Here is a 24593-nt window from a genome sequence, read left to right as displayed (position 1 = left end):
AAAAAAACTAAAATAAATAATTATTTATACATTTATTTCCTTATTTATGTATATATTTATTTTTTTCCCATATTTATTTATTTCTTCTTTTATTTATTTCTACATTTATTCATTTATACATTTATTTATTTCTACATTTATTTATTTTTACATTTATTTATGTCTACATTTATGTATTTCTACATTTATTTATTTATTCATTTTTTTCTTCCTACATTTCTTCCTGCGTAGGGTAATGAGGAGGGCGTGGTTTACCTCAGACATAGCAATCGAGCTCAGAGTAAGCGAAGGCGAAGGGTTGAGGTCACAGTGACACCCTGTGGTGAAATACAATAAGTATCACTGACGTTGATACGGTCTGTGACTGCGAGGTATATGGTTAAAATCTTACTGTGTGACATGGATATGCTCTTCTTTATTCCGGACATGGCCGTAGAATATCGTTTGGTGTGGATTTGTAAAATGTCCAGAGCTAACAAACATGAAACAGAGGCTCTGAAACGGAAGCGCTTGATATTTTCAATTTTTCGGTCAAAACTCACGGAAAGGAAGCAGGGCACATAGGCTACAGTGAAGTCTATGCAAGCATATTGACCAATGCTTTTGAAACGACACCATTGCATTTGAATGTAACCTAATTTCCAAAAACAATACTGACAGCAACAGCCTTATTAAATGTATGAATGTCACGTTAATCCACATCGATAAATTCAGTAAGAGGATAAGACTGCCTATAGGGCAGTTAGCCTACCACTAAAATCCAACCAGAGCTTCATCAGAGCCATCAATAGTACAGAAGAGATCTTAATGCGTTTACAATTAGCCTACAAGTGCATACAGATATTATGAAGTGTCTTAGGCCTACATTTTGAAGACATAAATATGATGGAATCAATGAAGTGATAGCCTACGTTTAATATGAAACTAAAACAGACACCAGGTGGCAGAGAGTGCGTTCAATCCACTCGTTTGATACACCGAATCAAAAACAACTCGACGTGTTGAAGCCATTTTTTTCTGATCATTTATATTTAGGCCTTTGCATTATCTAAATAATTATAATAGCCCAATAATAATAATAATAAATAAATGACCAAATGTTCAAAAAGTTGGCAGAGAGGGGTCATGTTCGGGGAAACAACATAATTGTTGATAGGCTATATTTTTCGGGGCCATGGGTTTAATGCGCAAACCTGCATGACCATATAGCAACTATTCAGAAATGGAAATTACGAATGCATTTATATTTTGTTTTGAATTTAAGAAAAGTCGATTGAATATTTACAGGTTTGTATCTCGTTATTATTTTCAGAATAGTAACGTCTTTGTAACCACAGTGATCAAATGTCGACGCTATCTCTAATAGGCTGCTTCAAAGATCAAATCAAATTATCTATTGTAAAAGTTTGTAAAGATTTCTGTAGCCCAAAAACTGCCAAAACCAAAAAAAAGATTTTAACCATATACCTCGCAGTCACAGACCGTATCAACGTCAGTGATACTTATTGTATTTCACCACAGGGTGTCACTGTGACCTCAACCCTTCGCCTTAGCTTACTCTGAGCTCGATTGCTATGTCTGAGGTAAACCACGCCCTCCTCATTACCCTACGCAGGAAGAAATGTAGGAAGAAATAAATGAATAAATAAATAAATGTAGAAATACATAAATGTAGACATAAATAAATGTAAAAATAAATAAATGTAGAAATAAATAAATGTATAAATGAATAAATGTAGAAATAAATAAAAGTAGAAATAAATAAATATGGGAAAAAATAAATATATACATAAATAAGGAAATAAATGTATAAATAATTATTTATTTTCGGTTTTTTGCTTTTCCATGTATATTTATTTATATATTTATTTATTTATTTATTTTTCTTTTTTACATTTATTTGTATATTTATTTATGTATTTATGTATTTTTTATTTTGGCAGACGTGGCATTCCATAAAGTGACTGGCGCAAATTTAGCACTTTGTTTCTAACACTTACCAGAACCATTTCTTTGCCAGTAACACTAGATTGCTAGCTAAACTGTGTATTGGCTTTTCTTTTAGCATTGACTGGAGGCAAAAGGTCAGACAAGGAGCACCCCTTTTCACAGTTATACATGCATTATTCTGTTTTATTATTTGTATTTCTGTTGCATAGTGTAGCATTTATTTTCAACTGTAGTCATGATGACGTTTAGATTGAGTCAGCATTAAATATATATTTTCCTTAAGTAACCCTTAAGTCATCTTCTTCTTGATTGCTTAATTCATTACATGTTATTGTAAACTAAAATGCCCTATCATGGGGGACTGAGAAAGGCCTTTTGATACTTGTTTTATAATAAAACATCCTCTTTTGAAGACCTGAACCCAGGCCTGAGGGGGTCCCAAGAACATGTGTTCCAGCAGAGCTGAAGGAAAACCACCCGCTTAGATGCAAGGTATGATTATTTGTCTGTTGTATCTCGATGTTGTAAGATACATACTTTACTATTGTCCAGTTTCCGTATTCAGCGGTCAATTTTCACAACTCAGTCAATGAAACCCTTCACCACTTGCGACTTACTGAAAACCCAACACAGTGTAGATATTCAGATCCCTCCAAGATAATAGTGTCTACTGTAAAAAAAAAACATTTATGTTGAATGTATCCAAACATGCATGAATGAGGTGGAAAATAAAAACAACCCCAAGCTGATTTATATTAAACACATGGCTTTCTCCGTCCAGGCCTGCAGATCTGTAAGGAAACATTTAGTTGTCAGCTTATCCACTGATCATGTTTATTATCTAAAATATGAAGTTATATCACCCTCATGAGCAGCTTTTGTGTTTTGACAACAGTCCGAGATTGCCCTGCCTGTTGTTTGACAAGGAGAATGAAATACGAGGCAAGGTTGTCCTACAACTGAGTACTGTTGTTTACTCACAAAGATAAACAAACAGTGTTCAAATTCCCTGAAATACCCTGCTTACTCCTAACCAGACTTCTCCTAGTGAATGAAGCACAGGATTGCTGGTTGGTGCAGTTGATATGCACTATGGAATGAGTGTAGATGCCGTCTAAGCACATTAGCGCAACAAAAGAGCACATTAGCTAGCCCTTTACGTGCAGGAGTCCACAAACCCTGCCTAAAGGGTGTATGGCTGCTTGTTCTGCCTTTGACAGATTGACTGGGCAGTATTTCTGAATGAGGCCAACACACCACTGCATGATAGCTGCAAAGGGAAATCCAAGCAGGCACAGATTTAAGGAACAATGAAAAAAGTATGACTTATATTAACATTTTAATTCTTAAAACTTAAATATTAAGTGTCACCATTTAACTTAAACTGTATGTGACTAGAAATATTAGTTGGCTTTAAATATACAAATGACAAGGGGTTTGCATGTTCTGATTTAAAGTATATATATGAAAAATTCTACAATTATTTTTATATATATATATATATATATATATATATATATATATATATATATATATATATATAATTTTTCAAATTTCAGTAGTATGAATCGCATTCATTCCATGAATCTTATGCAACAAGAGTATATTCTGATTGGAAATCTTTTAATTTTAGCACCTTCCTGCGTTGTATTGTTTCAGAACATGATTCACTCCTTTTACGCTCTTCTGAAGACTTGAGATGACGAACATCCTGGACTGTCACGCTTATTTTCTTATTTTCTTTTCTGTCTCCCAGGTTTAGAACATCTATCATTGATTGTTCAGAAATGTCTGTTTTTGTTTTTCTTAGCATATCAAAGAAATGTAACATTTCTTTTGATTACTGTGCCAATGCTTTGTTTTTCTTGCTCTTGCAGGTTGATTATTTTACTTATGCGATAAGCAGATACTTCCCCACCATCTCGAACAAAACCTCTGTTTCGTAATGAGTTGTTACGTATTACCCCCCTCTCATCTCTGGCTTTCCCACGATCCAAAAGGAATTGTCTGTAGGAGTGAGACACAATCGCTCTTTGAGCTTCTCTACAAACACTTGTTCAGTCTGACTGGTTTAATCGTTGATCTGGTACAAAGGGTCCTGAGTAGGCAGCCCATGCAGCACATAGTTACCTGGACACCCGTTTCCTCTCTTGGCAGGATATGATGTCTTCGCATAATGATTCTGCCATATAAGCCTGTATATCTAAGACTTTAAAAAAAAATGTGTTTATATTTATTTGCCAACACCTTTAACCTAGAGTGGATCTGGGATCAGTATTTTTTTTTATCTTTAGAATCTTTTTTTTTTTTTTACTATGCTATATAAATAAGTTTAAGAGTTGAGAAAAGGTGTTAAGCCATTATAAAATATTAGGATGCAACAATTATAACAGCAATAATTAGCATTTTGTTTGTATTTTAGTTTTCTTTTTCCTGGATACCCAGACTTTTCTGTCGCCAGTACCTACTTTTGTTTTCATTAGATTTCAAAGGAACAAAACATGAAAGGTTTCTTTCTATTTTGATTATGCGAAGAGTTTTCTCCTTACACACTTCCTCAAACGCTTAAAAAAACAAAACATTTTTTTTAAGAATCAGAGATTTTCTATCATGCACTGCATTTTCTGCAATGAAACCGTATTTTTGTTCTATTTTGGGATGCATTTGCTAAATATTCTTAGCATGCCACACAATTATTTTTGTTCTATATATTATTCTAGTCTATTAAGTTAGAAAAATCTTATTATGAAACGCAACTCAACATTAATGAGAGCATATTTTTAACACTGCTGAATCGTGGCTTAGTGGATATTGATGAAGTTTGTATCAAGAGTTTTTAAAATGCACGTGTTTGTAAAATAATGGTAATAAAATAAACAAAAAATGTAAAACTAAAATATTATCAGAAATACTGACTGCATTCTCCAAGGGCATGCTAACTCTTATACGTTTTAAATCAGAAGCGTACTATAGTTATTATTATAAAAGAATGATTCTTGATGTGTAACGTTAGTTCTGCACGCTCTTTTACGCATTCGGTATGAGCCAATCACAGATCACTATTCCCGTCCAGCCCACATCACACCCGAGTTTGTTGCGTCATACATATACCCGGTGAACACAGGCGGCATCTCAGACTCACCGGGCCGAGCTGATAAGTTTAGTTTTGTTAAAATAGACCAGATAAGTAAAAGGGGAAGAAATAAACTTATTTAACAACTTAAGGAGCTGTCAGAAGTGGTTGAAGAGAGGCATCTGAAGCCATTTACTAGGTCTCCCTTTTAAGCTACACCGTACTTGGCGAAGCTATATTTATTTATTTATAGTTTTTTATCGTTCATTTTATTTAAAAGTCGAATTCTGAGGAAAACCGAGGGAAAAGGGCGAAGTTTCAACCGAGTCAACGTACGTCGAGACGACATCGAACATTTGACAAGACGTGATGGGGGACGGAAAGGTAACGCAAAAACAAACAAAAAAACTTTGTTTATTTCATATTATATCCTAACAAGACATTATGTGGAAAATGTTATTTGTCTGTAATGGTATTTCTGTGTAGTTTGGTTGTTCTGTTTGCTGCATAGCCTCGCGAGCCTTAATCTCGAACTCTAAAAAAGTTGACAAACAAGTTACGTGACAAAAAAAAAAGCCAAAATAAACCCGTACCACGTGACGAGAGCTGTCAGGTGGGTAAGAGAGTTGTGATGAACACTTGTCAACCCGTTAGTGTCCTAAATACTAGTATGTGTGGATCGAAATTAATCAGTCAATACAAGGAACTCGTTTGTTTGAAGACAAAGGCCGTGTTCTAAAACCAGTTAAGCTGCCTACATAGACAGCAATTGTGGGCAGCGCGTTTTCTGGCTACGTCACTGTAGCACAATGAGCTGCCTGTTAAGACATCTTTAGGTATCAGTGGTGGCGCCTGTGATGCCCTAAAGTGCTGTCTTTGTAGGTAACATACTGGGTTTTCACACAGCCAGAGATCCGTGGTGTACGTGCCCTCTTTAATCCATCAGTGGCCAGCGCTTTTCTTTTTTTTCTGTTTTTTTTTTTTGTTTCTTTACTTTTTTCTTTTCTTTAATTTCAAGTACTTTGTTGGCATTTTTGGGTTTACACACAATATTACCATTTATTACAACATTATAAAAATCCAAAATATACTATTTTCTATATAATACATTTGTTTGCTTTTTGCATTTCTTGACTAAATTCATCTTAAAATTCACCTTAAAATTGATAATAATGTTTTAATTTGAAGGCATCTCTGGCTTTATTTTGGGCACCATCCAAACTAGTGACTAACACTGCTAGATCTAGAGACTCATACGTGACTAGTAGGCTGTTATACATGGCTAACCTAACCACTGCTGCATAATGATAACCCATGATAGATCAAGTGTCTTGTCAGTCTTCCTGCACTCACTATCTTTACATGATCTTGAGGGTTTTATTTTTTCTTTTGTCATGATAAAGCAAACCATAGAAGAAAAAAAAAATTGAGATGCTTTAGAATTGAAGATGACTGAAATGCATTGGTTTTATACTAAATGTAGCAAGTTTCTTTAGTTAAATTATACCTAAAGTATTAAGAAATAAATTCAGCTGTTTTATGTTGTAGTCTAGTGTTTGGTTGACGTGCTGGAAACAATGGAGATGTCTCTAGGGAAAGGAGAGCTACAACTGGCTTCAAGCTAGGGAACATTTAATATAACCCCGCCAGTAAGGTCGTGTTATTGACCCGTTCCCAGCACACTGCCTAGTATATTGCCTGTGTTGTACAGGGCTGTTCATTCAACGTGCACACTTGCGTGCCTCTCTAATGCCAGAGAAACATGCACACGCATTGTTGTTTGTTAAGACATCCCTCGTGCTTAGTCTTTTCATACCAAACCAGCTTCTGATATTAAACAACATGTGAAGAACGTAGGCTTGATGGGAAGGTTTTAGATATTACAACCGACCATAGAAAACTTGCTTAGACATTTAATGTACATTTATCACTCTCTTGTATGAATAGACAGCAGTGCCACACCTGTCACTCACCTGTCAGGTTTCTATTATTTGTGTAGGAGGACAACTTTGTCATTCTATCTCTTTATTTTCTACTACTTTTTCCCCAGATACCGTGGTTGTGTTCTAAATTGAAGGAAGCATTTTTGCTTTTATGAATGTATCTCACCAGGAAATTTGTTTCATACAGACTTCCCAGGCACAATGTTGTATCTAATGATCTACAAGGCATTCTAGATAACCAAGCAAATATTTAATGACTGAACAAAGATTATTTCCAGGTAAAGATCTGATAATTTAAGAATTTCATTCTTTTAATTCTTCCAGTCACTGAACTGCATGCATAAGACTGTGGGATATTATTGGCTAAAAACATTAAACCAACCAGATTAAGGCATCCGAGTTAGAAAGACATTAATTTGAGACGTGATTTGATATCTTTATCATCATATACTTTGTACGAAGGCAGTGTTATTCAGATTTCAGATATGGTTCAAAACATGTTATTTGATCTAATCTCTTCAAACTGTTGAAAAATGACTGCTGAGCACCAGAACAAACTTAAAATCAAGTAATTGGGGGCAGGTGTACAGTTGACCTGTACTGTATCAAGCAGAACTAACAAGCTTTTAGCGGAAATTACGATTTTTGGAAAGACATTTAATGCTTTTGATTAAGGATTAAACCTAAAGCAGACTGTCAAAAGACTTAATTCTATTTCACTCTCTCAGGTTGGTCTCATTTTCTTATTCACCCCTGCATGACTGCGTCTCTTGTATGTACTTCCCTGTCAATGTCCTTTCAGCCTAATGGGTGCTAATAAAGGCATTTTTAAGCGGAATCGGATTATGGTATGATAGAATTCTAGTAAGGTAATTTATTTCCTTGAAAAATCAAGGAGCGAATCGGTGCGGAGTTATTGTTAATACCAGACATTTAAAAGAGATGGCAAAGTTTTTGCTTGAGGTCATTTACTGTAGGTTATGTAATATTGTTTTTAATACAGCAGGGTTAAATCCTTGAGTGGCCCCATTCCAGTGAAGGATAGCATTGTTAGCACTGACAAAAAAATACAGAAATCTATGTGTTGCAGTATGTAAAAGTAATTCAGTGTAGTCGTGAGTGGCTTATGTTAAACCATGATATTAGTGGAGTGACTCCCAGACTTAACAGAAGTAGATGCTGCTTGAGAAAGAGGACGTGCCAGTCAGAGCATCACCTCAGAGAGAGGCAGAAAGAGAGAGATCTTTGTTGCTGGCTCTTCTCCTTGAATACGAACCAGACAGCTTATCTTCCTCATCTTGCAGGCCTATATTCATCATTAATTGGTTCAAAATATATTTGGACACTTAATTTGACTAAATTCGTTAAAATGTTATAGGAATGCAAAACCAAAGTGACATGACAAATACTGGATTTCTCAGATCTAATATACCTTCTCACCAATAGTCCCAGTTGATTTGAGTGATTTTTAGTGGCAAGTTAGTTCCCCATTGACACATCAAGTTTGCCAGCAAGAAAGTGTTCTAATACTTTAAACAGTATATTTATTGTTTCATTGTTTAAAACTATATTTCTTTCTTTAAGTAAGAAATAATGTAGAATGCACAAAATATTGTGTTGAAAAGTTTTAGTAGTCCGATAAAATCTAAACGTTTAACCCAGACCAGACAAATGAACAAGTTAGAACTAGATGAACATAGGTGTGTTATACATGATTATTAATTAACCATTAAATTAAATAGAAGAATAAATGGGTGAATTGACAGTAAGTGCCAGCACAGACAATGATTAGTTCAGCTTATAATAAGGTTATTGAAGTTATGATGGGAATCGTTGTGCCATAGTTTATTGGGAGAACAAACAAAGCTTGTCCGGCAGGCATAATATATTTTAATATTCTCATCGGCTATGAATGCATTTCAGATGACACGTAGCATGGGTTTTTAGATAATTAAATAAATAAAAACAAAACAGAATAGAACAAGCTAGTGTTAGAGGGCTTTACACACACACACACGCATATATATATATATATATATATATATATATATATATATATATATATATATATATATATATATATATATATATATATATATATATATATATATATTAGATTAGATTAGATTCAACTTTATTGTCATTATGCAGAGTACAAGTACAGAGCTAATGAAATGCAGTTAGCATCTAACCAGAAGTGCAAGAATATAGTGTTTTATATACATAAAAGTGCAGAGTAAGTAAAGCTATGATATACAGATATATATATATATATATATATACATATACATACATATACATACATACATACACACACACACACACACACACACAATTGCATAACAAATGAAAAAATAGAAGTCGTTTAAACCTTTGGTTCTTTTTGGCATACATTTATCAAAACCCGACCAATTCCATCTCAACAAATTAGAATACTTCATAAGACCAATAAAAAAAAATTTTTTAGTGAATTGTTGGCCTTCTGGAAAGTATGTTCATTTTCTGTACATCTACTCATTACTTTGTAGGGGCTCATTTTGCTTTAATTACTGGCTCAATTCGGGATGGCATGGAAGTGATCAGTTTGTGGCACTGCTGAGGAAATGAAATCGGCATCTTCAAAAAGCTGGTCAGCAGAAGGAAGCATGAAGTGCTCCAAAATTTCTTTGTAAATGGGTGCGGTGACTTTGGTTTTCCAAAAACACAATGGACCAACAGCAGATGACATTGCACCCCAAATCATCACAGACAACACTGGACACAAGCAACTTGGGCTACGAACTTCTTCACCCTTCCTCCAGATTCTAGGACCTTGGTTTCCAAATGAAATACAAAACTTGCTCTCATCTGAAAAGAGGACTTTGGACCACTGGGCAACAGTCCAGTTCTTCTTGTCCTTAGCCCTGGGAAGACGCCTCTGACATTGTCTGTGGTACAAGAGTGGCTTAATAAGAGGAATACGACAACTGTAGCCAATCCATTAGGGATTCTAAAGAAATCTTTCTCTTGATGCCTTGACCCCAGCATCAGTCCATTCCTTGTGAAGTTTACTAAAATTCTTGAATCCAGTTTGCTAGACAATCCTCATAAGGCTGCGGTTCTCTCGGTTGGTTGTGCATCTTTTTCTTCCACACTTTTTTTTTTTTTTTTTTTACCCTTTTCAACTTTGTTAACATGTGAACAGCCAGCTTATTGGCAATTAATTTTTGGGACCTATGTTCCTTGTGAAGGGTGTCAATGATTGTCAGAGACCATTTTGAAGACTTTAGTTGATTAGCTGATTGGCATGTCATCATTTTCAAATTTGTTTCTAATTTGAAATCATGAATTGGTGGGTTTTTGTTAAATGTGAGCAAAAAGTCATCACAATTAAAATAACAAAAGACTTATGCCGTGTTCCAGGCAACCCATAACCCGTGTTTTTCCAACCTTAATCCCGTGAAAGTGCACTGGAATGGCAGTCAAACCCGTGACTTCCCACCCGTGAACTCGTACTAGATCGATGTACTCCGAGTTATGACATCACACAGCAAGCGAAACAACAATGGCAACCCCTACGAATAATAATGCCTACGGATGCAGTGTTTATGCAAGTGGTACACGTTGAAAAAACTATTTTAGGACAATGTTACGTTGCAATAAAATTAATAATCTAGCTACAATTCCTTGCGCTCAGGAAGTTTGATTTTAGTTTGATTTTCTTACAGATTTTCTGTAAGAATAGGTGTACTGTTATACCCTTAGTATGTAGTTTATTGTGTTCTTTACCTGATCAGAGATAGATGTGTTGTTGTGGCTTTATTTCATGATACTTTTGCTACAAAACATGCTACAAGATACTTTTTTTTTGTTGTTTGTTTAACTAAACGCACAGATCCTCACACCACTGGTATTAATGTTAATGAGGCTATTGTCATGGTTCTGTTTAGTTTCATCCTGGACTTAGTTGTGTTTTCATGGACTTGATCATGATCACGTGACTTCCTTTTGTTCAGTTTTCCCACCACTCTTGTCTTGTTGTCATGGTAATTCATTTAATTTACTTTGTTGTTCATCGTTATGGCCCTTACTTGTCTTGCATTTAAGTTGCTGCTGTATGATCTTGCATTTGTCTGGTATTGTCTGTGTAATACACAGCTGTCTCGCAGTTTGTCATTCTGTGGCTTTATTTAATAAACCTAGTTTACTTTTCACCATTGTCTTCATTCTTGGAATATTCGTGACAGAATACCAGACCCAAAAGAATGAGAAGAACAATGGACATTGCTTCCATTAATGTTGCCCCTACGTGGGGTAACAAGTTACTGGAAGGAGGAACAGTGTTTGTGTTCCAGCAGGGTAGAGTCTTGGAACTGTGTACGTGGAGGAGTTCCTCGACATCTGCCATCTTGCCACCTGTGATGATGTCTGTCTAATGGAGGAATTTAGGTGTGGACTGGATGAAGATCTCTGCTTTGTCATGCCCCGCGATGCTCGCAGCTGGACCCTTGAGTCTTATTAACTTTGCGCTGTGGACATATGGATCCAGGTTCACAGTGGGTGAAGTGGAGGATGATAACAGCCTTGTCCAATCACACAGGCATCACAAACTCAGACCCAGAGCACAGCCCACCAAAACCTCTCACAAGAGCCGAAGCCCCTATGTAAGTCTGACCAGGGGTGAGAGCCGGCAACAGCCGTCCCTGTGGGAATTTTGGTGGACATTGATTCTGGGGAGGATTGGCTCATTGTCTGGGACACAGAGGCACTGCTTCCCACCCTACCCCACCCTGATATTGCTACACTTTCTTCATCACCACCAGTTTTAGCCAGCACTAAGACTGATTCTTCATCCGGTATGAACTGCAAATTATTATCTGGGATCCCAGCCAACCTCACTCTCCTACGACCACCACCAATCCCAGCCAGTCCTCCAGCCCTTCCTCAGCTGGATGCCTGCAGCCCTTTGTCTTCCCTAGTGATGGCTTGCATGGACGTAAAGCCTCAGGTCATGCAGTCATCAGCCTCGGTTGAGTCAGTGGATCTTTTGGCTCCGCCTCTGGCCTCTGATCCCTTCCATCCACCTTGGCCCGTCAACCTTTCGGTTTCACCATGGCTCCTCCCTCCCTCGGATCCACCAGAGACCCTCAGCCTTACGACTTCACTGGGTTCCATTGTCCCTCCGGCTCCACCTTGTTCAGTCATCCCTCTGCCTGTGCCACGGAATTACAAGCCCTCCGCTGTGATCTGTCTCTCCACCCCTACGGCTTCGGTGTGCTCCTCCTTCCCTATGACTACACCTCAGTCCTCGGTCACACCAGCTCAGCCTTATTCCTCGGGCACTCAGGCGCCACCTCGGATGCTCGTCACCACGGCTCCACCTAGGTTTTTAGTGCCAGCGTTGTCGCTTGGTTCCATAAACTCTCTGTCGTTGCCCTGGGATCCCCTCACATCAGCTCTGTCTCCTTCGGTCATCCTGCAGATGTTGTCGGCCATGCGGAAAACACCTAGGCTCCTTCCTCCATAGACTCCGTCATTCTTGCTGAATTCTGGGGCTGCAACATCGGGCCACAACTCCCATCAATGCTCCTATGGTTGCTCCCACCATAAATGTATTTACAGATATTAGTCCATATCGCGATTTGATGTGAGTGCAATGACCTACTTTTGATTAATTAATTCAAAATTTGACAAATGTGTTTTCTGCATTGCGGAAAATCATAGGGCCCTACAGTAGACATCTGCCTGCTGTTTGTCCGACGCCTTAAAACCGAAGTATCTCCATATAATGGATACAATTGCCCTTTTTTTGAGACTAGTTCCGGGGTGGTTGCGGATGACGCCATGTTCAATGAGAAAACATGCGAGTGGAGGGGGAACAAAATCAAGGAGGCGGGGGCGAACACAACACAGAGAAGGCAAACAAGCAAAGTGGCGGAATCAGAATTAAATAAAAACACTATATCGATATATACGATATGTCAAAATCCATATTGTGTTTAAAAAATATCTCGACGTATTTTAAATATTGTTATATTGCCCAGCCCTATCCCACCATCTGTGCCACCATGGAGTTTCTGCCTATCTGCCTGCCTATTCTCACCACCCCTCTGCCTGCTCCTCCTTTCCAGCCCTTCTCCAACTCCTCACACTCCTCCAAAGCCCCCACCATCCCTTCCTTACCTCTTCATCAGCGGCGCAAGGTCGCGCCTTCCAGGAGGGGGCGTTATGTCACAGTTCTGTTTAGTTTTATCCTGGACTTAGTTGTGTTTTCATGGACTTGTCATTGGTTTTCTTCAGTCCCATGTCTTCCTATTGTTCAGTTTTCCCGCCACTCTTTAGTTGTCACGGTAATTCATTTAATTTACACGGGTATTCATCGTTATGGCCCTTATTTGTCTTGCATTTAAGTTGCTGCTGTGTGATCTTTCATTTGTCTGGTATTGTCTATGCAATACATAGTTGTCTCGCAGTTTGGCATTCCGTGGATTTATTTACTAAACCTCGTTTTATTTTAGCACTCAAAGACACACTTTTTTGAGAGGGTAAAATTAAATCAAAATAAAACGTATAATTCAATTTTTTTTCATGTAAAATACAATGTATAAAAAAATTTAATCAAAGCAATTTTAACCCAGCTTCAGCATCAGCTGTAGTCTAGAATCTAAGGCGTTAAATGTCTTAAGGAATGCGAAGATCAGTTCAAATGTTATGTAACTCAGAGCCCCCCCCCCCCCCCCCCCCCCCAGAAAAATGTCTCAATGAATAGCGAGGTTTATTTGCATGCCAGTTTGGTTGCTACAACAGAGCCAGCATCCAATTGCCTGTTGTGGAAAATTGTGTTTGCATTTTTTTCTACAGGAAATGAACAAGTTATTTTGCCTCTACTGTTCATGTAATCTTCTTCTCACTTTATTATTTTATGCAATGGTGACATTTAAAATAGTTAATTTTCACTCTTATTATTTGAACAGCGAAAATAAGTCCTAACTTTGCCCTAACCTCAATATAATACACTTACATAGAATGAAAGCCTTGAGGCAAAATATGTGTCCCAGTCAACTATCAGTATGTGTATCAGCAGAAAGGTGTGACTGTTTATGGTGTGAGTGGCATGAATTCAGAATGACAAAGCTAAAATTATTTTCATATGTAGCACCTAAACCATTAACCATTATAACTTTTACAAAATTGTCCAAGTAAAACACACATTAATATATTTTGTGGAGAGGGACAGGCTGACTTTATATATCTTTTTACTCCGTGTTCATGTAGTTACAGGTATTCAGTGTGTAACTAGGCATGTCTGCGTAGTAGTATAGGGTAAAGGAAGGAATCTCAAGAGAAAGGTTTCATAGCCAAACCAACACCCTACCCTCAAGTGAGACCGAGGGCCAAATCTTTCATAATTCGAGGTTTCATCTTTCTTAAAGAGATACAGACCCTCTCCCTGCATCTGTTCTGAGTTGTGTTTGCCATCAGAACTAATGTTTCAATAGCAGGAAGGATGTAGTTAACTCCTGAATGAAGTCAGTTGTGACGAGGCTACTGTTTGTTGCCTTTTCATTTGTGCGGCCTTGGCTTGGTTAACATGTTCCTATGCGTGTGATTCTGACTTCATTTAAACTACAGAATGAATATTGAAAAACCTCCTAGAGGTTTTGTGATTGTGTGTATTTGGCTTCCTGTTTCAGGGCTGGTTAAACAGCATAGTCATGACCTCTGTTGAAATGCAGGCTCTGTACACCAACATGAAGTGAAGGGGTGTGTCCACTTCACTCCTCCTGTAAGCTCTTGTGTCTTGTGCAGAGGAGTGTACACAATATGCATGCGTGTGCAAATGAAAGGAGTCAACAACTGCTTTCTCATCACTTAAAAAAAAGTGGAATACAAGCTTTAAAAATTTTCAGTTTATTTTCTGTTTATAGTCTCATCTAGCATGCTAAATGCTAGCTCGAATAAGAACAGCCTGACATTTAAAGCTTCTTTTTAGAGTTCTTTTAGCTTTTTAAATGAATCAGAGAACTTTAACAGATCCCATTTTCAAATTTAGACTCTAAAATTCTTAAGTAATTACTTTTTAGGTTGATTTCCTTAAAAAGAATACAAAAAGTGTAGAACCTGTTGATGCTATGTCTTTCAGGTTTGAGTAAACTTTATTTTAAGGAGTGCTCGAGGCTCTTTTTGAGTTCTGTATGTATCAATGATGCAACAACAGTATTTGAGCGTGAGTTTGTCATCAGACATTCATATTTTCAAAGCTGTTAAAGGCTTGGCTTATGGGTCAAGTGGCTTTTAAACAGGAAACTAAACAGCAAGCTTTAGATGATGTTGTTTTAAAGATGTGGATGGTTTACCATGTGGAAGAAAATGTCCATCCGAGATCCTCTCCATGTGAATAATCCAATCCAGTGATTTTTGTTTTTGTATAATAGGTAGTCTAATAGACTTGCATCATAGACTTTCACAAGTTCGGGTTCAGTCTTTGTAGTTTGCAGGAACAGTTTGTTTCAGGTCAAGAGGCACAGCCTCGCTCTAATGTCATTTCACCCAAACTTGGGTTGATAATGTTGAAACAAATATAGTAAGAGACTGAATCATGTGAACCCTTTCATTTCCCAGTCAAATTTTACCTCTAAAAATAGGTAATTATATTTTTATAAGAAAATAAAAGCTATTTCTGTACCTGAAGACTCCATCTTTGCACTGTGACATGTATTTTCATGATAATTAAACCTCCTCTGTTTTTTTTGTAGTAAGTAAATTATTTGCTTAAGTTAATGACAATAATGTAGAACAATATTAAATCCTAAATCACATTTGTAAAAAAAAATCTTATTTGTATCAATAATGTTTTTTTTCTTGTATTCTTATTCTTTATTATTATTTTTATTATAATATAATTTGATTTACTCACGAATGACTAAGTAGCATTGCATTATCAGACGATACTGATTTAATGAACTTTCAGTTCCCTTTTACCCTCAAAGTTTCCTGGGTTGCAAACATATTTCAGCACATTTTGTCCAGTCATTTTTAAACCAACCAGTCTGAAAACAAATCTAATTCAGCTTGTTTCCCCCCCCCCCCGTAGGAATGAGGAAAGTTATTTATTCTCTGAGCACTTCCCTTAAAAATTTATTAAAATAAATCTTTCAAATCTTCAGACATATAAACAAAACCTCTCAGGAGGTCATCCGTGCGAGTGAATACTTCTATTGTATTAAAAAGCAAAGGAAATGCTTGGCATTTTGCACAACACAAATCTTTAAAGTCCTCCAGGTAGGGGGTGATGCTGGAATTTGAAACAATAGAATTCTTTTGAGAATACTGGAGAATAAATATGTATATGGTTCTTTTTTAATCTTTCGGACAAAAGACTCTCAAACAGCTGTGAGACAACCGTTGTCATCTGAGCGGTAGCCTAGCAGTTAGCACAGTTTGGCTAAAATGATGTGCTGTTTTTCAATTTTAAGGAAGTACAGAATGAAAACAAGCTCTACAGCTACCATGACACTTATCAGAATGTCAAACAATAGGTCGCCACTCCTCTGAGAATAGTTCAGATTATTGCAGTCAGGTCTGGCCAATCTTCACTTTTGTCCTGAGTTTAATAGAGCTATATTGGACATTGAGAGATGATGGAGATTCAAAATAATTAATTGAGTAGCACAAAATGACTCACTCTGTTATATTCTTCCCTCAACAGCAACTGACCTTGCCGCTGATGCTGACTGTCGGGACGGCTGTGATCGGCTCCCTTCAGTTCGGCTACAACACGGGTGTCATCAATGCCCCGCAAAAGGTGAGTGACGAGCACATACGAACACATGCACAAACTCTGTTCACCCCAGTATCCCAGGTGTGCCTTTGAACTTTGACATTATCAAAAGCTGCCCCTTCACTCAGTCTGTACTGCTGCAGCTGTTTCCAAATCCATGTCTGTCAGTAGACACACGCACATCAACATAACACAAATGTCTCCTGTCCTAAACTCCAGAGGCACTGCAGAGTTACTCTATACATCTCCTCGGAGAGATTTTGCCTTTCATTCACATATTATAAGGCAATTTACATTTGTTAAATAATAAGTGACTAACTGTCTCACACAAATAGCACAGCTTGTTCAGACATTTGTTAAACTAGGATGTAAATGGTTTTAGCAAATGAGATAGGGCTGTGCTGATGCCTTAGTAGGAGTAAGATGTGTGGGTGTGGGTCTGACGCAGACCCTCTCTATAAATAATCGCTTCGATAAGATTACTGCCGTTGTCCACAGTCCCTTACTGAGACTGCACTCGCAAATCAGCAAGACTATACTGTGTTATAATGCACTATCTAGCGTGAAACTCCTCAATGAATAGGCTGTATTATTTCTGACCGGGTGTAGCTTTCTGCACTCCTCAATGCAGGAATACATTCGGATAATAATCCTTTAAAGGTCTCATCAGAATGAACAATTTTATCTGTTTGTCACTCTCATTGTTTTTCCAAACCCATTTGGCTTTCTTTTTTCATACACTGGCAGTGGATTGGGACTGTGGACAACTCTAATAGTGAATCTATAAAAACAAACAAATAGGTGTTGCGTAACAGGTTTGTATAATGACCTTGAGGCACATGACTTTAACCATGAATGATATTAGTCATGCTGGTGTGCTGGAGGGCTTTTTGCATAATTAAGGTGTCAGACAGCTGATGACGAGAAAGGAGAGACAGGAAGTAGTACAGAGAACTGGCTTCCTGACCTCAATGAGCCAACGGATTATACAGAACAAACTTAATTTCTTACCCTTAATAACGCAGCTTGAATCTTACTGGGGGACATTCCTTTTAACTCCACAGCAGACAGTCACAGGGACGCAAAGATCCCAGAGAAATCGGACTCTCTCCATGGGTCTCGGTTTCCATCATAAAACCTTGTTACCTAACACTGAACGAGACCGTGCCACCTGCTGGACACAAGTGCTCAGTACAACAATAATCTCCAGAACTTACATTTTGTTAATATGTTAGTCTTGACGTAAAATAAATAAATAAAAAGTAAAGAATTAAATTTACAATTAAAAATTAATATATATATATATATATATATATATATATATATATATATATATATATATATATATATATATATATATATATATATATATATTAAGAGTCACACTTTAATGATTAAGAGTCAGAATACTTTATGTGATTTAAACAATTTTTTGATGATTCAAATTTTGATGTTTTGCTCTCAGATTTTTATTAACAAAAACAAAACCTCTTAACTACATTGTCAGAATTATAACAATAACTATATAATATATAAAGAATAGGTTTTTGCTGTAAATTATGTGCAGTCATAAGCAGTCATGTTTTTTTCATATTTTGAATCAGTTTTTAGTTTTATATTTTCCATTTTCTTTTTCTTTTTGTTGTTTGTAATTTTGTTGTTAGTAGTGTTTCCCCCCCCCTCTGTATATCCCTGTATATTTTTGTTTTCCTGTAAAGTCCTATATAGTTTTTGCAATTTAAAAAAATCATCTTAAACTAAAATAAAATGAGTAAACATTTGTCTTATTTCAAGGAAGTCTCAGTTTTAGTAACTATATCAACCTTGGTAATAAGTGACTCTATTTGTCTTGTAGATCATTGAGAACTTCCTCAATGAGACATGGTTTGATCGATATAAGGAAAGCATCTCAAAAACAACCTTGACTACCCTGTGGTCTCTGTCTGTGGCCATCTTCTCTGTGGGTGGCATCATTGGATCCTTCTCCGTCGGGCTGTTCGTCAACCGCTTTGGAAGGTGAAATACAGTTGTAACCACTGATATTGTTTTAACATTAACTATGGCATTGTCTTTTACATTTTTAAAATTCCTTGTATACTTTTCCTTGTATAATTCCTTGTTTCTGTTGATGTTAATGTTGTATTCTAAATCTCGTTCTATTTTTCTCATTTCAGGAGGAACTCCATGCTCATGGCCAATGTCCTGGCTTTTGTCGCTGCAGCACTGATGGGCTTCTCTAAGATTGGGGCATCCTGGGAGATGCTCATTATTGGGCGGTTCGTGGTGGGCCTTTACTCCGGTCTGACCACTGGCTTTGTGCCCATATATGTGGGTGAAGTGTCCCCCACAGCCCTCAGAGGAGCCCTGGGCACCCTTCATCAGCTGGGAATTGTTGTTGGCATCCTAATGGCTCAGGTACATACATACTCGGGAAGTTATTGCTGCTTTAGTCACCATTTGGGTGTTTCTCCATATTTATGTGCCGTTTATTGTATTGTAGATCTTTGGTATGGACGTAGTCATGGGTAATGCCACCATGTGGCCGTTCCTCCTTGGCTTTACCTTTATCCCAGCCCTGGCGCAGTGCTGTTTACTGCCCTTCTGCCCCGAAAGCCCACGATTTCTCCTCATCATCCGCAACGAGGAAGACAAAGCCAGAGCAGGTGAGCACAGACCCACAGCACCTAAACATCTCCATTCATCCAGCGTAGGAATGTTTTCATCTGTGTAAACTAATGTTTTCATTTGCCTGTAGTGCTTAAAAAGCTGCGTGGAACCACAGATGTGAGCACAGACATGCAGGAGATGAAGGAGGAGAGCAGACAGATGAAGAGAGAGAAGAAAGTGACCATTCCTGAACTGTTCCGCTCTCCGCTCTACCGACAGCCCATCGCTATAGCCATCATGCTGCAGCTGTCCCAGCAGCTGTCTGGAATCAATGCTGTGAGCACCTGCACACGCACACGTTTACTACTACAACTAAGACAAACCTTGGGCCTGTACCTTTTATATAAACTTGATTTTCATGACTAACTGGTGTTTACACATGGTTGTGTAGGTATTCTACTACTCCACAAAGATCTTCGAGAGGGCCGGTGTGCAGCAGCCGGTTTATGCCACTGTTGGAGCAGGAGTCGTCAACACAGCTTTCACTGTTGTGTCGGTGAGTATGGGTATGCAAACAGACATCAGCATGAACAGAATACAACAATTATTGATTTATTTACATAGCATATTTTATTAATTATATATATATATATGTGTGTGTGTGTGTGTGTGTGTGTGTGTGTGTGTGTGTGTGTGTGTGTATATATATATATATATATATATATATATATATATATATATATATATATATATATATATATATATATATATATTAGTAGACTTAGTGCATTTAGGCTAAAAATTTTAGCCAACATGTGTTCCCTGGGAATCAAACCCACAACCTTTTGCGCTGCTAACGCAAACGAATAGTGAATTTACGTTTACTACAATTTAAGCATTGTTATTATTTTACATAATTTCACTCAAAATTCACTCCGTGTTGAACTAACTGAAAATGTGCCCAGGTAATGGGTATTGTATGATATTTAATATTTTTTAAGTAAATATTTAAAATAAATAAATGCCATACATTGAATTTTCATTCATTTATATATACTCTTTATAAATTTCTGATATATGATGTATAAAATCCATAACGAAAGTGTAATAAAATGTATTTAAATCTTTATTATTATTTGATTTTTTTTACACACAATTTATTTACATTTAACCTGTTAACTGTCACTCTGTCACTGTTAACACGTTTTTGAAGATAGACATGAATGTGCATGATACAAACCTAAATTTTAATAATTCATGACTGAAAACATTTTGCAACATGATTTTGATGTGCCATTTACATGGTAATGCAATGTCTGATTTTAAAATGGGTTTTGAAGGATGAATTTTGAGATTTAATGTTTTCAAGTGATATATAACTTCTGATGATTTCTAAAATGTGATAGAGAAAAAGGCAACGAGGAAGTCTTTTTTTTTAAACAAAGGTCAAAGCTCCTTTTGTAATGTAGATTTCTGAGGGTGCACTCTTGTCATAAATTCATCTATTACTTTTCCTACATAATTTTTTACAAAACATATTGGTAAAATATATATTTGGGAGTCTTAGACCTTTCCAACGATATATAGTTTGTCAAGATTAGATTAGATTTGATTGTAATATAGTATAGTCAACGTAGGTGTCCCGTATACGGGACGGGGTGACAAGTTAATAGGTTAATTAGTTTACATTTTAAGACTTTGCTGACTCTTCTGATAATTATTCATTCAGACAGTTATTAAATGATGAGCAAGTATTAATCGTGGTTTTGCATCATATTAATATGATCTGGTATTGTTACACAGCTGTTTGTGGTAGAGCGAGCGGGCCGCAGGTCTCTGCACCTCTTGGGACTGATGGGAATGGCTGGATCTGCTGTACTGATGACCATCGCTCTTGCCTTGCTGGTATGTAAATAATATTTCACTGCCATGGTGTCCATGTTTAGAGTTACTAATCATGCAAATAGTCATCCTTGAGGTCTAAAGGTTTATAATATATTTGATCTCACGGCTTTATTGCCCTTCTCTCTAACAGGAAAAGTATGACTGGATGTCCTACATTAGCATCATAGCAATCTTTGGATTCGTGGCCTTCTTTGAGATCGGACCGGGCCCCATCCCATGGTTCATTGTGGCAGAACTGTTCAGTCAAGGCCCAAGACCCTCTGCTTTTGCTGTTGCTGGATTCTCCAACTGGACAGCGAACTTTATCGTGGGCATGGGCTTCCAGTATGTGGAGGTAAGAGGCCAGGGATAATTATCTCAAGAAAACAGACACGTTTGTATCTGGCTGGGTTAACTTTATTCTCTCTGTGCTTTAACAGGAGCTCTGTGGGCCGTACGTGTTCATCATCTTCACCGTATTTCTACTGTGCTTCTTCATCTTCACCTACTTCAAAGTCCCAGAGACCAAGGGCCGGACGTTCGATGAAATCTCCGCAGGTTTCCGCCAGACAGCATCAGGGGCTGAGAAGTACTCGCCCGAGGAGCTCAACAGCCTGGGGGCGGACTCTCAACTTTAAACCCCTCCTTCAGCCCCGCCTTCCTCACCGATCACTGATCTGCATGCAACTACTGAGGAGAAGGGGTCAGCAGGCTGTCAATCAAACATTTCCTCCTTGCCACGGCTGCACTCGTCTCTTAGTCCCTGATACACCTTAGTTTGAAAGGCAGGGAGTGAGAGTAGGCATCATATTCCTTTTATCAGAAAGATAATCGTTTGAGGTGATGTATTTTGCGTTGGAATCGCTTTAGCCTTGTCTAACTTGGTTTTATGTTTTTCTAAACTGTTACTTTTGCTGTGCAATGTGAGTAAAAAATTGATGGTCTTCCGGTCACTCCTGACCGAACCGTGACACTGTTGATGTCACAAACCCAAAGGCCAAACATATGCAGATTGACAATTCAGTACTGTATTCCATATAACTGTATCTCCAATATAAAAGGTGTGTGGCCTTGACAAGTCGAAGTTAGATTAGCTTAAAAAAAAATATATATATATATATATATATTTTTTTTTTTATCCTAAAAATACAGTTTAACTAAAAGCCCTATATGATGTCATCCATTGAAACAATATGACGTCATACATGTATGTACATTTAACTTCTGCATAACAAGCATTTTTTTTTTTTTTTTTACTCATTACAAGATATTTTGTCCCTATATTCATGTCAATGTCTTCTGTTCTAGCTTTTCAAGATGCGTTTAAATGCATTTATATTTTGTAACAAATTCTCTTGCTCTATGAAATGCAGTTAGTTATGATCACTCCAGGGGGAGACAAACAGAACATTTCGAAGTCGTTTCATGATGTTACTTGTCACTGAATATTACATCAACCCAACTTTTTAATGAAAGGTCGTCACTTTATAATGCACAATCAGATGTTCTCTTCAATCAAAGTATTAGCATCAGTGCAAGTGAATGTTGATCATAAAGTACAGCAAATATCTGACATTCATAATGTCACTCATGAGTAATAGTTCAGATGTCAGTAGTTTATGCGTTTTGCACAGTCGAATCCCTCCAGTTGAGGGGAAATTATCGAGTTGGGGAAACACGGAGAGCGACCAAAATGCACTGTGACTCGTGGCATGATTAGAGTGCACTGAACAGCCTTCCTCTTCCTCTTCTTCATCAGACCATTGATGATGCTGTTAGTACAAACCATGTGTCTGCTGTTCAGCTTGCTCTGACAGACACGTTTGGAAACACAGTATGCCTGGCTCCAATGTGCCTTGTCATTTTTTCAGACTCGTAGTTTTCTTTTTTAACCTAGTATGTTCACCCTTGATAGTTCATGCATACAGTAAGTATTTGAGATTTTTACGCACATCAGTCGTCAAATGCGGTTTTTAAACTTTAGAATAAATTATAGTTTTTAGGTAAAAAACCTAAATGCTTGCTATTCACATCTAATAAATCACCTATATTATTTGTCACTTTTTAGACATATCAGACACCTGTAAATTAGTTTTTTTTTTTTTTTTTTTACTTTTTAGTGCAGTTTGAGTGTGTGCATGAGATATTTGGCCAGCAATACAAACAGGTCAAATTAATTTCTGTTTCAACACCAGCATCCTGAATACATGTTCACCCTCACAGCATTCCATACGAGTGTTTGAGATTTTGTACACATCAGAAAGACACGAGTGTGTGTGTGTTTCAGATCATATGCATGTACGTGTGAACTCTCAGAATGAGCGTGTCCCACTGAAATCACTGATGTGTGTTGTGTGGAATTGTCAAAGAAAGAAATATTTTAAAGCATATGGAGAGTTTGTTGATTGTAACTGTAAATAATGAATGTAAAATAGGTGAATTTTATGTCTAAGAAATTGTAGTTTTATAGTGTGATTTTAATAGCTGTACCGTTTTCATCTATTTTTATAATGTAGAATAGATTTCTTTTCTTTAATGCACTATCATGGTAGTAAATACTGTAAGACAGTGTAAACACCTTACCTTTTTTTGTTTACCATACTGTATTTATTAGTTCACCTAATTTATTTAGTTTTTTTGCTTTCAGTTTTACTTCTGTTATGGAAATAAAATTGTTAGAAAAAAAAATCTGTTTTTGTGATTGAACTGAGGATCGGTGTGGGTAGCTGTAGCACTGGGGTTTCCAACAAGTGGTTCTGATTAATCAAACACACCCGATACAACTTTGATCAAACTGAAACTGGCGAGTTATTTAGAAGGCCTACAATAACCACTGTCAGAAATCAAGACCCTCGAGAAAAAGAAGTTGAACAGTTTTAATTTCTAATTCAGCAAAGCAAATGAACCCTGGTAGTGTTGTGTAGTGAAGGTTTGAGCATTTGTGAGGGTGAGGTGAACTTCTCTGGTCAGCCATAGATAAAGGACACTGGATTCTTCTCATTGTGTTTGATACTATAGATGATGTGTCCACACTAAGGAACGGAGATGCAAAACAACTTCTGAAAAGTGTGGATAAAAAAATATTACCACTTTATTAATATTAAATGCATGCAACTGATATAGATAAATTATATGTGTGAAGTCACATACAGCAGTTTAAAATGCATGTGAAAAAAGTGCTTTTTTGCATGTATAAAAAGCATTAGATGCTGGTAGAATTTGAAGTCAAATTCAAATTGAGCCAGGTCTAAAAAAAAATATGTTGCTGAATTGCCAGTGTATAAAACAGGCAAATGATTTGGATGAACTTTGGCCATGAATTATTAAATGAAGCATGGAAGGATCAGTGCAGTGCTGTACATGCAGATCTGCATGA

At 37.1% G+C, this 24593-nt stretch overlaps 2 protein-coding genes across 2 annotated transcripts in view; one reads left to right on the top strand and one right to left on the bottom strand.

The window, feature by feature from the left end:
• The window catches only part of LOC127959346 (polyhomeotic-like protein 2), a 58872-nt gene extending 41008 nt beyond the window's left edge, over positions 1 to 17864 (bottom strand). The window contains exon 1 of the mRNA XM_052558456.1: positions 17738 to 17864. The gene's annotated coding sequence lies outside the window, so the exon portion shown is untranslated. The remainder of the gene's footprint in view (positions 1 to 17737) is intronic.
• LOC127959349 (solute carrier family 2, facilitated glucose transporter member 1) lies at positions 5049 to 23887 on the top strand. Its single transcript, XM_052558458.1, has 10 exons — positions 5049 to 5407; positions 16655 to 16750; positions 18582 to 18742; positions 18901 to 19141; positions 19227 to 19389; positions 19482 to 19669; positions 19785 to 19889; positions 21137 to 21238; positions 21369 to 21572; positions 21658 to 23887. Exons 1-10 carry the CDS (start codon positions 5393 to 5395, stop codon positions 21853 to 21855), a joined length of 1473 nt encoding a protein of 490 aa, XP_052414418.1. The 5' UTR covers positions 5049 to 5392; the 3' UTR covers positions 21856 to 23887.
• The last annotated feature ends 706 nt before the right edge of the window (positions 23888 to 24593 follow it).

The sequence above is a fragment of the Carassius gibelio genome, chromosome B6 (assembly GCF_023724105.1).
Source record: "Carassius gibelio isolate Cgi1373 ecotype wild population from Czech Republic chromosome B6, carGib1.2-hapl.c, whole genome shotgun sequence".
In the NCBI taxonomy this organism is placed as follows: Eukaryota; Metazoa; Chordata; class Actinopteri; order Cypriniformes; family Cyprinidae; genus Carassius; species Carassius gibelio.
This window is presented reverse-complemented; position numbering and strand designations above follow the sequence as displayed.

Bases quoted from the DNA above. Each gene is read 5' to 3' on its own strand.
- LOC127959349 (XM_052558458.1), top strand. The intron at 21,239-21,368 runs GTATGTAAATAA...TCTCTCTAACAG, and splicing joins CCATCGCTCTTGCCTTGCTG to GAAAAGTATGACTGGATGTC. The intron at 21,573-21,657 runs GTAAGAGGCCAG...GTGCTTTAACAG, and splicing joins TGGGCTTCCAGTATGTGGAG to GAGCTCTGTGGGCCGTACGT.